Source organism: Balearica regulorum, chromosome 1 (genome assembly GCF_011004875.1).
Source record: "Balearica regulorum gibbericeps isolate bBalReg1 chromosome 1, bBalReg1.pri, whole genome shotgun sequence".
NCBI classification, from domain to species: Eukaryota; Metazoa; Chordata; class Aves; order Gruiformes; family Gruidae; genus Balearica; species Balearica regulorum.
The window spans coordinates 218,987,029-219,000,577 of record NC_046184.1 but is presented as its reverse complement, the minus strand read 5'-3'; the positions used below and the strand labels follow the sequence as shown (position 1 = coordinate 219,000,577).

General features: G+C 56.8%; 1 protein-coding gene and 2 non-coding genes across 3 annotated transcripts; all 3 read right to left on the bottom strand.

The window, feature by feature from the left end:
* Positions 1-4,672: 4,672 nt before the first annotated feature.
* RPS11 (ribosomal protein S11) lies at positions 4,673-7,460 on the bottom strand. The gene is made up of 5 exons (XM_075742715.1): positions 7,321-7,460; positions 6,890-7,021; positions 6,604-6,679; positions 5,488-5,617; positions 4,673-4,847 (listed from the first exon to the last, which is right to left on the bottom strand). Exons 1-5 carry the CDS (start codon positions 7,333-7,335, stop codon positions 4,724-4,726), a joined length of 477 nt encoding a protein of 158 aa, XP_075598830.1. The 5' UTR covers positions 7,336-7,460; the 3' UTR covers positions 4,673-4,723.
* LOC142600208 (small nucleolar RNA SNORD35) lies at positions 5,239-5,330 on the bottom strand. The gene has a single exon (XR_012833648.1). It is a non-coding gene; the product is annotated as a small nucleolar RNA SNORD35 (small nucleolar RNA).
* LOC142600210 (small nucleolar RNA SNORD35) lies at positions 6,070-6,163 on the bottom strand. The gene has a single exon (XR_012833650.1). It is a non-coding gene; the product is annotated as a small nucleolar RNA SNORD35 (small nucleolar RNA).
* Positions 7,461-13,549: the final 6,089 nt, after the last annotated feature.

Sequence of the window (13,549 nt, the reverse complement as noted above, 5' to 3'; positions counted from 1 at the left end):
ACTGAGAGTCAGGTTTTTTCTCCGCAGGAGGAAATTCGCTCAGCTGCTGCGGATAGGAAATGGCAGGTGGAGATGTCTCCGGGTGCTGGGTACCGCCTGAAGCACCAGGAACAACCGGGAGAGGCAAAGTGGGGCCGCGGGCCCTGCCGTACTCCCGATGGTGGGAGATTTACTGGCCTCAGTTTGGCTTTTCCACAACTTCCAGGCAGTTTCCTGCTCACTCCAACAGCAGGTAACGGCACGGCGGGGGGTGCGCGGGCAGGACGGCTTCAGCTGGGATTTTGAGAGCCAACCTGTTTCTGGGCAGGATCATTGCAATGCATGTGGGTAAGAGCCCGCTCGGTGGATGGCGAGCTAATGTGAATTTTTACTACTATTATTGCTAACAATAAATATCATAGTGCCACAGAGTGATGTTTATATTTGTTTGCTGGCAGCGTATCAGTCATAGTTCATGATCCTTAGGGGTAGTAAGTTGTTTCACCACGGAAATATCTTCATAATAACAATTTATTGGGATTTATGATTATTCTCTTTTTTCCCTCTTTCGGGCCCAGTTTCTCACACTTCTGGCTTCTAGCAGACAAGATCCTGGAATACAGAAAAGCATTTTTTGTTAGTCTGCAGACCATGGCCTTGTGCCACATACGGTTAAATTTAATCTCAATTCAATTAATCCAGCTTCCACCATCGCTCGGTTATTTCTGAGCAATACTCAGCCCTTTGTCTACGTTGGCGGCGTCTCCTGGCTTTGCCTCTTCCTCCTCCGGAGCCTGCAAACGCGTTACCAGCCACACCTGCTCACCACGCAGCCGGCGGAGCCGGCACTGAAAGCATTTATTTTCCTAATTCATAAATAACCACTGCTAAATATAAAATGTTCTTCTCTTCCCCCCCTTTCTGACATGCCAAGGCAAAACGCTCTCGCAGCCCCCGCTCGGGCTCACGCCGGCAGGCAGCAGATGTGTCCCGGTTAAACGGGGAACCTTTTGCACGAGGGCTTTATAAACACCCTCCCGGCCCGAGATGGAGGCGTGTTGTTGCCATGCCGTGTGCCTGAGCCCTGATCTCCCTCCGGGCTGCAGGGAGAACATTTGTTATTTGCAAATATCTCGAAGCTGTTTTTGAAAAGATGGAAAGGATTTAGGGACATGTTTGGTAATGGCGCGGCAGAGAGCTCCGGCTCGGGTGAAAAATGTTCCCCGTGTGTGTGACGGGGAGGGACTGAGTGTGCTGGGGACAGCGTTTGTGCTGGCTCCTCCTCGCCCGGGCCGGCGGGATGCTCTAGTTCGGCAACCGCTTGACTTGGCAGCGAGGAGGTTGGGCAGGCGAGAGCTGCCCCATCGCATCCCCCCGTGGGACGGCGTGGGGGTGCCAGGCCAGAGGGGAGGGCAGAGCCGAGCCACCCTCGTCCCATGTGGATCCGGTTCCCCAGGCCTGGCAGCCCTGACCTCCTGCCTGGTTGGCGTTTTTGAAGGCGACCCCTCAGCCCTGGCAGCGTGTGGGGGGTGTGTGTGACCTGGCCGAGAGCTGGCTCCCAGCCGTCTCTCCGTTTGTCTCCATGGGGGTGCAACACCTCACTCTTATCTTTGGAGCCATAACATCTGTTTTCCCGCCTGCTTGATTTTATTACGTGCCCGTTCGGTCTCCCTGAGGGATGCTACCGTGGAGATGTGAGCCGGCGGGCTGATGCCCATGAGTTTGAGAGCCATGAGCTCGGCTGCCGTGATCGTGTCTGGTGAAGGAAAAGCCATGATGCTCCAGCCGGGGAAAGATCCCCGAGGCCACATCTCATGCCTGCGGCGGGGGGGACGCACTGGGCAGCCCCCGGGAGCAGCTCGGGGGGGGGTCTCGTGCCCCCAGCCGGGACCCCTGGGCGGAACCAGGCTGAGTCTGATTTGTGGCCGGGAAGCCGAGCTGAAACAGCTCGTGCAACGAGAGGCTGCCTGAGGGAAGATTTTCCAAAAAGTCTTTAATTTCCCCATCTTTGGCTTTTCACAATTGTATCTTTTTCCTTATTTTCCAGGTGAAGGCACGCGGCTGCAGCGTCAGCTACGCTCTCCCCACGTACGGACGTGACGAATCAAGCTCTTTTCCAGCCGCCTCGCGTTTCAGCTCGGCAGTTTGGCTCCCCAGCTCCAACTCCGAGACGATTTCCGTCCCAACCCGCTCTGCAGGCTTCGCAAAGACCTTTGTGGGCATCTCCACCCGGGACGGACGCTCTCGTCCTGTCATGGCTCGGCAGAGCCACCCCGCTGCCCCCAGACCTTCCCGGGCATGCCGAGAGCTGCACGGATCCAGCACGGATCTCCTAATGCCAGTACAGCCCAGCAGCGGGTGTCAGAACAGTCGGCTGCCTGGGGAAAATACACAACTGCATCAACGGTGATGTCAGATTCCTGGTGATCTTCGCCCAGCAGGATCGAACAGAGTTTAGTTCAAAACTATTTAATATTTTAAATCAATTAACAGATATATTTGGAAATCTATTCACTTTGTAACCTCCTTACTCTGTGCTTTGCTGATACATTTTTAATGAGAATGTCATGCAATTGCTAAATAAAACTCCTTCCTGAAGTTAATTGGCCAGGATCTATTTTTCCATTAAAACCAGGCTGGAGCATTAATTTCTGTTACCGACTTTCAGAGCTTCAGTGACCAAGCTGTGCATGACAGTTTGGTGTTTTTTTGTGGGTTTGTTTTGTTTTGTTTTGTTTTTTTTGTGTGTCTGTACATGGGATCAAACCGACCCCGGCTCACCGCTAATGCCATTGGCACGACTTTCAAATGTTCATAATTCCTGAAAGCAAACGGAGCCTTTTATTTTGAGCCTCCAAAGACAGCAAGGTTCCTCACACAGAGTGTGGCTGAGTTGTTAAGGTCTCGTTTAAAACCTTTAACCATGTTCACCGCAACGCTGGTGAAATTTTGCCTGATAACCTGTCGCAGCGAAGCAGCGATGTCCGAGGACACCTCGGAGCAGACACCAGCCCCGGTGAAAACATCAACACTGGGTGCCCGGCAGGGCTGCTGGGCACTGATTAGAAGGTGTACTTAGGATTTCCAGAGGTTTGCGGACATTATCAGCCTAGGTTTATCTCTCCAAAGATGAGCGCAGGGGTCCCAGCCAGCTCTCAGGCCAAGTGCCAGGGCTCCCGATGGGCACCGATGGTGCACGGAAGGAGAGCAGCAGGTTTCTGGATCCGGGCGCTGCTGTTGTGCGGCCGAGCCGCCTCCTCATTAAACACGGCGACACTAACGAAGGGGGGAACAGATTTAACAGCGAGGCCACTGATTGTCCCCGGCCCAGCTCTGGGCCAGGCTCCTTCCCTCGCTGCTCTGCCAGACTGTTCAACGCACCGAACCAGCAGAAAATGGCCCAGAGAGAGGAAAAAACCGGCTGGTTTCTGCCTGGTTAGTGGGTGAAACGTGCCAGGAGGGAGGGCAGCGAGACCCCCTGCCACTCACAGCGGCCAGACACCGGATCAGCTCCGCCGGGCCGTGCAGCCGGCCCCAGACCCGCTCGGTTTTGCTGCTCCTTCAGTAGCTTTTGAGCCAGCTGGAAGCAGCCGATCTCCCTCCTCGAGAGCTTCCAGGGACAGATGACACTCCCACATCGGCAGAAGCTGACACACTCTTGCCGAGAGCCGGCAAGCTGAGCCACGCCGAACCCGGATCCCCAGGAAGCTGCGGGACACGGACCTTCCAGTCCCGCTGTATGCAGAAGCGGTGAATAATTACAATTTTAGCTAGGTCTGCTTGGTGTGAAGGCAGAAACCAAGGCGTCCCTCAGCCGAGGCGATGGCAGGGCAGCGGGCTCCCGCCCCCATGTACCGTAACAGACAAAGCACGCCGACACCGTCCCCGTGGAGTTGCCTGAGCCTGTGGCACGGCCAGGCCAACACTCTGCAGGCAGCTGTGCTGGGAGCCCCCCGAGACCACCGCCCCTCCAGCTGCCCTCCCCTACACGAGCTCTGACCCGACTCCCTGGCAGCCAGGGACATGTCTCCAGCGGTCCTTCCCCCCAGATCCCTGCCTGACCCACTTCAGCCCATCTTCTCCCAGGGCGGCACAAGCCAAAGGCTCCGGCACAACCGCATTTTGGCCGTTCAGACGCGTGTCAATACCCAAGTCACCAGGATGCAGCGTTTCCGCGAGCTGCGGGCACCAGGCCGCTCTCACAACCCTCTCCAGCACCGAGGCAGCCCTGGCGAAGGTAACGCTGCCAGCTGCCCCACGCGGGTTACAACACCCCGTTTGGGTGGTTCCGCTCTGGTTCCCATCAAACACCCCCCCACTGTGCCAGGCCATCGCTCCCTCCCAGCTTTCCCCCGCACGTGGGGCAGGTGCCCTACAGCAGGGCTCGCTCTGCGCCCACAGTCACATTTCCCCCCCCGCTGGAACCAGAAGCAGCTCTCGCCTCTGGAAAAACCCGCAGGAAAAGCCTTTCTTCAGCATCAACCCCCCCATGCCGGGCACCTTCATGTGCAACACCACCACACAGCATCGTTCTCTTTAAATACGTGTTTCAGTGCTCTGAGAAACGATCTGTGCAGTCACAGCTCACCATGGGGCTTTACGTTCGAAACCATCTTGCCCCTTCCCGCAGCCCGAGAAGCTCACACGTGCTGATGTGTCCCCACACTGTTTATTTGAAATCACACACACAGGGTACATTTTTACAAAACTTTTATTTGTCCTTGATACCTTCCTTATGCTGTTTTTAAAACTTCTGGAACTGCTTCTTGGTACCAGCAGCCTTTGTGACTTTGAGGACGTTGAACCGGACCGTCTTGCTGAGGGGACGACACTCTCCCACAGTGACAATGTCCCCGATCTGGACATCCCTGCAACGACAACGCTGGTATTTCAGTGGTTCTGCTTTCTGCATTTGTGGCCGGTTTGCTCTGCAGCAGAGACATTTGTGTTGCATCACACTAACGAGTAACACAGCACTGAAAGCGACCGTGGGCATCTGAAGCTGTAAAGCAAGGAGGTTTTACTGCCTAAGTGCTGCACTTCCTAAGGAGATAGCTGGACTGCAGCGCTAGCCCAGGCTTTTCTGGAAAGCCTGACTCCAAAGACAGGCTTAGGAAAGAGGCAGCAGAGAAAGAACTGCCAGCCCTGAACCTGCCCCCCACGTTTACTTCGGAAACATCCCAGTTTTTGTCCTTTCTCAAGGGCTGTAATGCTGTAGTGGTGCACGGTTTCGGAGGGCAGCAGGCTGACCAGACCCTGTCTCACGGTTCAGCAGTTGCCACTGGCGTTGTCAGCAGCCCCCTCACCAGCACGGGCTCTGAAGACCATCGTGAGTTTAGACATCACCACCAGTGAGCAGGTTCCAGGTCAGAAGCAGCCATAAACCTGCGCGTGTCACACAGACGTGCACGCTCACTACCGTCTCTACACCAACGGGCGTATGAGACCTGTGGAGCAGCCCAGTACTGCCACAGACCTCCGCTCCGTCACTGGGGAGCTGGCACACACCTGAAGCAGGGGGAGAGGTGCACAGACATGTTCTTGTGGCGCTTCTCGAAGCGGTTGTACTTGCGGATGTAATGCAGGTAGTCCCGGCGGATGACAATGGTGCGCTGCATCTTCATCTTGGTAACCACACCTGCGGCAGACGGGGGACGGGACAGGCGTGAGGGCCAGCCAGCACGCTCTGACCGTGGGCAAACGTGGCCGGGGGCTTGGGGCATCACTACAGAGGGTCTCGGAAGAGCCATCCACCAGGAACAGCAGGGACGGGTGGCGTTTGACACCAGAAGGCAGTACCCACCACTTCCAGTAATTTCTCCTTATTTACCTCAATAACCAACGGAAACACATCCTTTGGGGGTGCTTGGAGCCCTGCCAGGATGAAAGGGCTTGATTTCCACCTCACTGCCAGGCTATAACCTTCACATTTGCATTATCAACCAAATTATTTCTCTTTTTTAAGACCTTCTAAGCACACTGACACGCTTCCTAGAACCAACCACCCTCGTTATCTGCTACTGCGTTACATCAGCATCTGCACCACAGAAGAGCACACCTGGAAGGATAACCGCCACCAACCGGTCCTTTCGCTGGGCATCAGCAAAGCCGTTGTGGCATTGTCGTCAAAGCCCCTTCACCATGAGACTTGGAAGACCATCGTGAGAGAATGGCATCATGTGCAGCTCAAGGACCACAGCGGTTTCCAGGCAGTTCTGGACTGACGCTCACAGCTTGTGGGCTTTCACAGAGTGGTTTGGGTGGGCAGGGACCTCCCAGCCCACCCAGTGCCACCCCTGCCATGGGCAGGGACACCCTCCACTAGCCCAGCTTGCCCAAAGCCCCATCCAACCTGGCCTTCAACACTGCCAGGGAGCCAGGGGCAGCCACAGCTTCTCGGGGCACCCTGTGCCAGGGCCTCAGCACCCTCACAGGGAAGGATTTCTGCCTCACATCTCATCTCCATCTCCCCTCCTGCAGCTTCAGGCCATTCCCCTTGGCCTGTCACTCCCTGCCCCTGTAAACACTCCCTCTGACTGTAAAGGTCCCTCTGACTTACCCACCCCAGGGCAGTCACGGGGTTATGTCTGTAGTGTTACACCTTAAGGAACCCTCACAACTCACCTGACAGGATTCGGCCACGGATGGAGACATTACCAGTGAAGGGACACTTCTTGTCGATGTAGGTGCCCTCGATCGCCTACAAAGAGAAGCGGCTGTCAGCATTTGGATGGGCGGGCAGCACCGAAGCTCAGTGCCCACGCTCAGAGGGGACACACCAACCCCACCTATGAGCAGACACCCTCGGCGGGGCCGTCACGGCCCTGGGGGTGCACTGGGCGCTGATGCCAGGCCCGAGGAGCACAGCCCGGAGGGGGCTGCCTGGCTCCCGCAGACGGCCACGCCTTACCTCCTTGGGAGTCTTGAAGCCCAGGCCGATGTTTTTGTAGTAGCGGGGGAGCTTCTCCTTGCCACCCTCGCCCAGCAGCACCCGCTTCTTGTTCTGGAAGATGGTGGGCTGCTTCTGGTAGGCCCGCTCGGTCTGGGGGGGAGAGAGGCGGGAGCATCACCGGCAGCTCCGGGGCACGGCACATCCCCAGCGCCGGCAGCAAGCCAGACCCGGGCACGGCACCACGCCGACACCGGGGGCCCAGCTGAGCCCCCCAACCCCGGGCACGGCACCTCACAGAAATCGCTCTCCTCCCCCCCGCCACGGCCCTCAGGCCGCTCGCCACCGCCCCTCCCTGGGCCGGGCCGCAGCCCCACCGTCCCCCAGCACCCCGGGTCCGGGATGTGCCCCCGTGTCCCCCGTGTCCGGGCCTGCCCCCGCGCAGCACCCACCTGCGTGTCCGCCATCTTGGGCCGCGCGGCGGAAAAGAGGCCTGGAGCCGCGCGCGGCGCCCCTTATCCCAGGGGCGGGGCGAGGGCGCCGGAAGTGATCTCACGCGACAGCAGCCGCCAGGCGGACGTCACTTCCTCCGCCGCGCCGAGGGGACGGGCCCGGCCGGGCAGCGGGACCCGCGGGCGGTTTGTGCCGGTCTGGGCCGGGGCACCGCACCCCTCCGCGCCCGCCGGACCCCCGCTCGACCCCCGCTCCCGCAGCGCTGCGGCGGCGGCCCGTTCGCCCCGGTCCCTGTGTGCCCCTTCCCCCCCGCGCCCGGCAGGCGCAGGCCGCCTGTCGTGCTGCAGGGCCTGGCGGCCGCTGGGCAGAGAAGGGCAGGGCCCCGCCGGCCGTCTGGCGCTTTGGGAGCGGGTTCTTGTCCCAGCTGGGCGGGGGAGATCAGGCGGGGGGAGGACGCCTGCCCCGGGAGTGCCAGGGGCTGGAGTTTAACGGGAGAGACGTAGATGGAGGTGATGATGTAGGCAGAAGCAAAGCGTTTCGGCAGGGCCCGTTCTGAGAGCAGATGGGCAGCCCGGGTGATAAGAAGTGAGTACAACGGAGCACACAGGCTCTAGAGCACTTCAGCGGCTCGGCCGTACGTCCTGGCTCAGACACCCACAGAACAGCCCTGCTAGTGCCGCCTCACCGACCGGTGTCTTGGCTGCATCCGGGAGGTGCTGAGCTCTGACAGCAGGGACAGAAACGCAGGGGAGGTGCATTACTGTTGATACAAACACCCTGGTTTTGTAGCTTGCTGTGGTGGGTTGACCCTGGCTGGGGGCCAGGTGCCCCCCAGAGCCGCTCTATCACTGCTCCTCCTTAACCAGACAGGGGAGAAAAGGTATAACAAAAGGGTCGTGGGTCAAGAGAAGGACAGGGAGAGATCACTCACCAATTATCTTCACTGGCAAAACAGACTGAACTTAGAGAAAAATTCATTTAATTATTGTCAAGGAAAGCAGAGTAGAGGAATGAGAGAGAAAATCAAATCTTAAAACACCTCCCCCCACCCCTCCCATCTTCCCAGGCTTAACTTCTCCCCCAGTTTCTACCTCCTCCTCCCCAGCAGCACAGGAGGATGGGGAATGGGGGTTACGGTCAGTTCATCAGACATTGTTTCTGCTGCTCCTTCCTCCTCAGGGGGAGGACTCCTCACACTCTGCCCCTGCTCCAGTGTGGGGTCCCTTTCATGGGAGACAGTCCTTCACGAACTGCTCCAACGTGAGTCTCCTCCACGGGGTGCAGACCTTCAGGAGCAAACTGCTCCAGCGTGGGTCCCCCACGGGGTCACAAGTCCTGTCAGCAAACCTGCTCTGGCGTGGGCTCCTCTCTCCACGGATCCACAGGTCCTGCCAGGAGCTTGCTCCAGCGCGGGCTTCCCACGGGGTCACAGCCTCCTTCAGGTGCCTCCACCTGCTCTGGCGTGGGGTCCTCCACGGGCTGCAGGTGGAATCTCTACACCCCCTCATCCTCCCTCCATGGGCTGCAGGGGGACAGCCTGCTTCACCACGGTCTTCACCACGGGCTGCAGGGGAATCTTGCTCCGGCGCCTGGAGCACCTCCTCCCCCTCCTTCTGCACTGACCTTGGTGTCTGCAGATGTTCTTACATCTTCTCACTCCTCTCTCTGGCTGCAAAAGCTCTCTCTAACTGTTTTTGTCTTTCTTAAATATGTTATCACAGAGGCGCTGATTGGCTTGGCCTTGGCCAGCGGCGGGTCCGTCTTGGAGCCGGCTGGCATTGGCTCTATCAGACACAGGGGAAGCTTCTAGCAGCTTCTCACAGAAGCCACCCCTGTAGCCCCCCTGATACCAAAACCTTGCCATGCAAACCCAATACACATACCTGCCACCATCAGCTCCTTTGGGTGATGGAAAGTTTAAATACAGCAGGATTTTGGTGGGAATTTCTTCCCGGTCTCAGGCTGAGGGACAAAAAATGGCTAGCTGTGAGGGCACGCACTGACAAGGGCTCTCTGGGTGTACCTGTGCTGCCTGACATCCAGAAAACGGGGCCTTTTGGGTGGGTGGGCAAGGGTCTGTGCTCCTTCAAGGCCTTTTCTAGAACCTGTTATTACTGGAGCTGGACCGAAATTGAGTTTTCAGTGATTGTGGCTTCCTGAGAGATGTATTGTGCACAGCAGGGTACCTCAGAAGAGGCAGTAAATTTATCTTTACTTAGCTTTATATAAATATATATTTATAACATTATTGTGATGCAAATAAAGTTATATTAAATCAACAGCATATGGTACCCTGTCTGCTGCATGTCACATAATTATTGTTTGAAGATTAAAGGGAGAATAATGGCTTTTTAGAGCTCTTGGCTAAAAGGCATTTGTTCTGTTAGTCGTCGTCTGCCTGGTTAGGGGCAGGGTGCAGGGGAACTGGCGTGGCTGAAAGCAAAGTCACTTCTAGTTAACTCGTGCGGACGGTGACTGACTCTTGCCACAGCAGAAGTGAGGAGGAACCGGCTCAAAACAAACAGCAGCAGTATCTCTGTGCCGGAGCAGTGGAACTCCTCACTGAGGGGTTGTGGATGTCTGAGGTTTACAGGGACCGGACAAGTTCAAAATCCCCGTGTGTTTGGCAGATACGTGTGAAAAAGGCGCAGCGCAGGAGCCTCCTCGGCTGAGAACGTGCGGCAGGAGGGCGTGGGGGAGGCAAAGCAAACCTCGCTGGGAAAGGGCTTTGGCCGCGGCGGGGCGCGGGGCAGGAATGTTTGCACGTGTTGGTCGCCAGGATGTTGAACTTGTGTCTGAGCGAGTGCCTAGACGGCCTTTGCACCGGTCGCTGCGATGTCGTGGGTAGGAACACCTCAAGAATTTTTATATTTATTGTCTTTAAAGTCCTTTCAAACTCTCAGGGGGACAGCAGCATGAAATGGAGATACGTAACGAAATTCTTTTGAAAATTACCATTTCCTTCTCTACAAGCGATCCGTAAGCTGATGAATAAATAAATAAAATAGCATTTCTTTACTCATCTGTTTGACACTGAAAATGAGATTGAGTCATCTACTGCCTTTAACTCATAACAAATCGTGGAGAGTAGAGGAATAAAAAATGATAGCGGTCTTTTTCTCTTCCAGGTGTGCAAGTGCTGTGAGTGTTTGGCAGCTGCTCAGACCAACCCGCTGCCAGGGAAGAGTCTCATCTTTGGGTGCAGCATCCGCGGCAGCGGTTGAATTGCTGCATCTCTGTGTCGGGACGAGGGAGGGAGGTGGTGGTGTCAAACTGCCGAGCTTGATCCTGATGATGCAAAACAAAGCAAAATGGAATTTCAGACAATGGCTTCATCAGGAATCCCTGATTAACCCCTGATTAATCATCAGCAGAGCACAGTGCTGTGGCTTTGAGAGAATATGAATAGTGGTGGGCTGCTAGAAAGTGAAGAAGGAGGCACTTCCATCGGAATATGCCATCCGGGCTGGGGGACGCGGAGTCTGCAAGAGCCTCTGGTGCCCCGAGCCGTACCGGGCATTTCCCCTCGTTCTGCGAGTGGCCGGCGGCTCGAGGCCGAGCGTTTCTTCTGAGGGCCCTCGGCAGGAAACGGCCTCAGGACACGGCGTGGGCGCAGGGGGAAGCAGCAGAGGTAACTCTGGACATTGGCCAGAGAGGCAGTTTTCCTCTGGGCGTTGTCTGGCTCTGCAAGATACCATCAAGCCTTTGTCATAAGGAAATATGCAAAATCCATATTGCTGTGTCGGAGGAAACTAAAGGAAGCTTCAGTAGCTTCTGAGACTGAGCTGGGAGATCTGGTGACGACCTAGCAGTGTGTCTCTTCTGGCAGCAGGAGAGAAAGCTCTGGAGTGCTTTGAAACGATAGAGGAAGACACCAGAAAACTCTGCTCGTGTTTTATGACCTGCAGCATTAGGTTGTGAAGAGAGATAGAGGAACTGCTGTCACTGATGTTTTTAAAAATAGACTAATAGCTTCTGAACGTGCTGCGTTTGGGCAGCTCGATCCTTTCCAGCTGTGGGATCCGCTCTGGGAGCAGGCTCGCTCTCAGCCTTGCTCACCTGACGGCACGGCTGGTGCTGGATCTGTGAGCGCAGCTTCTTGTTCCCAGCTGTGCTGTAACAGCAGGAACAATTCTGTGCCGATGGTCAGTACGTGCTGGGGTCGAACCGCGCAGCAGAAATTAATTCAGACTGTCGTTCCTTTTCACTCTTGCTTAATTAGATCCTGGTTCGTTGATTCGTGTTTTCTGCGAGTGGCGTTCCTGTTGCCTGCCTGTCGTGTGTCGGGTGATCAGTTACTTTATCTGTACGCTTAGCACTCCTGAGAGCCAAACATTCGTAGCATTTTGTGCTCAATGCATTTTATATTTTAACTGTTTAGTTACACACTGAACTATCTGCACATCCTCTTCTTTGCAGTACCACAGATGTCCCATTTAGACCTTTGTTAGATTGTTGATACTTATTTTCAGTGTTTATTTAGTATTAACTGTCCAGTCGTCTTCATCAGCCCATTATTTCACGGTAATCCATTTTTTCTCCAGTCAGCGGGTTGCTGTTTAAGAAGTGTCCCCGCAGAAGAGCCAGGAACACCCTGCCAGTCCACCAGCATGGTGCTCGAGGCTGCAGTCTCCCTGGCACTGGCTATGGCAACATAGGCGTGCCGAGGGACCCACCGACAGAGATTCCCCTGTGCCTCGGCAAGAGGCTGCACCTGCACAGCGTTCCTGATGCTGATGCTCCCTGTGGGCAGGTGGGATTGGTGCGGGGAGTTGGTGGAACCCGTTACGAGACAGAGAGAGACGTCTCAGCGGCGGTCTGTGTGCCGGAGGTTGGAGGGGACGCACCTCGGGCAGGGCTGCGTGCGGGCGTCTGCGCCAGGGCACGGTACCGCTGGCTCGCCCGGCGCCCCGCTGAGCCCGGAGGTGTTTTGCAGCTGGGCAGGTAGGGCACAAAGCCTGTGGGAACACATCTGGGCCCGTCTCTGTTTGTAGGTGTGTGTTGCATGCTGGCAGAGCTGGGGAATTACTGCTGCCCATCTGCCCCTAACATCTGGCTAGAGAACAGCTGGCTAATCTCGAGCCTGCGCTCGTCCTCAGTGGTCTCTACTCACGCTGCTTTTCGAGACCGGGAAGCTGGAGCGGTCCCTACTCCAGCCTTTTCGCTTGATAAATTCCTCCCAGGCTGGGTGAGCAAGGGTGCTCCGAAACCACAAACCCCGCCGGGCTTTATAAGGGTCTCCGTACAGAGCCGGGGGAGCGCGTCCCTCCTGCACGTGCAGAGCAGGGCAGAGCTGCGCTGGGGATGGGACTGCTCTGCGGCCGTGCGTCCTGCTCCTGAGCAGAGCCAGGGAGCCCTGCGGGATCGCCGACAGCTTCGCAGCAGGCACCCGGCAGAAACGGGGCATCGGCCAGCCCTGCTCAGGGTCACCAGGAGCACGGTGTGGGGCAGACAAGTCCAGGATGAGATGGACTTGTATCAGGAACGGTGTGGCCAGCAGGACCAGGGCAGCGATCGTCCCCCTGTACCTGGCTCTGGTGAGGCCGCACCTTGAGTGCTGGGTTCAGTTTTGGGGCCCTCACTCCAGGAAGGACGTTGAGGTGCTGGAGCGTGTCCAGAGAAGGGCAACGAAGTGGGGAAGGGTCTGGAGCACAAGTCTGATGAGGAGCGGCTGAGGGAGCTGGAATAGGATGAGAGGAAACGGCTTCAAGTTGTGCCAGGGCAGGTTTATATTGGAGATTAGGAAAAATTTCTTCACCCAAAGAGTTGTCAATCCCTGGGACAGGCTGCCCAGGGAAGTGGTGGGGTCACCGTCCCTGGAGGGCTGTAAAAGACGTGTAGATGTGGTGCCTGGGGACATGGTTTAGTGGTGGGCTGGGCAGTGCTGGGGTAATGGCTGGACTCCATGATCTTAGTGGTCCTCCTTTTCCAGCCTCAATGATTCTGTGATTCCATGCGTTCAAGGCAGATAACCCACAGCCTTCAGCGCGTACCACGTCTGGGTACCGGCACGGCCTGTTTCTGTGCAGCGTGCAGGGAGATGCTCTGGCCCTGCTGTGTCCGCTCAGCTCCCTCGGGCCATGGCCCTGCCGTGCCGCCTGCCCCGCGGTGCTGCCCGTGCTGAGCTCTTGCAGGAGGCAGGGTGCAGATGACAGCACCCACCTTCTCAGCTGCAGTGGGGAGGGTTGTCATGGCAGTCTGACCCCCTTGACACCCGTTTTCCCCACC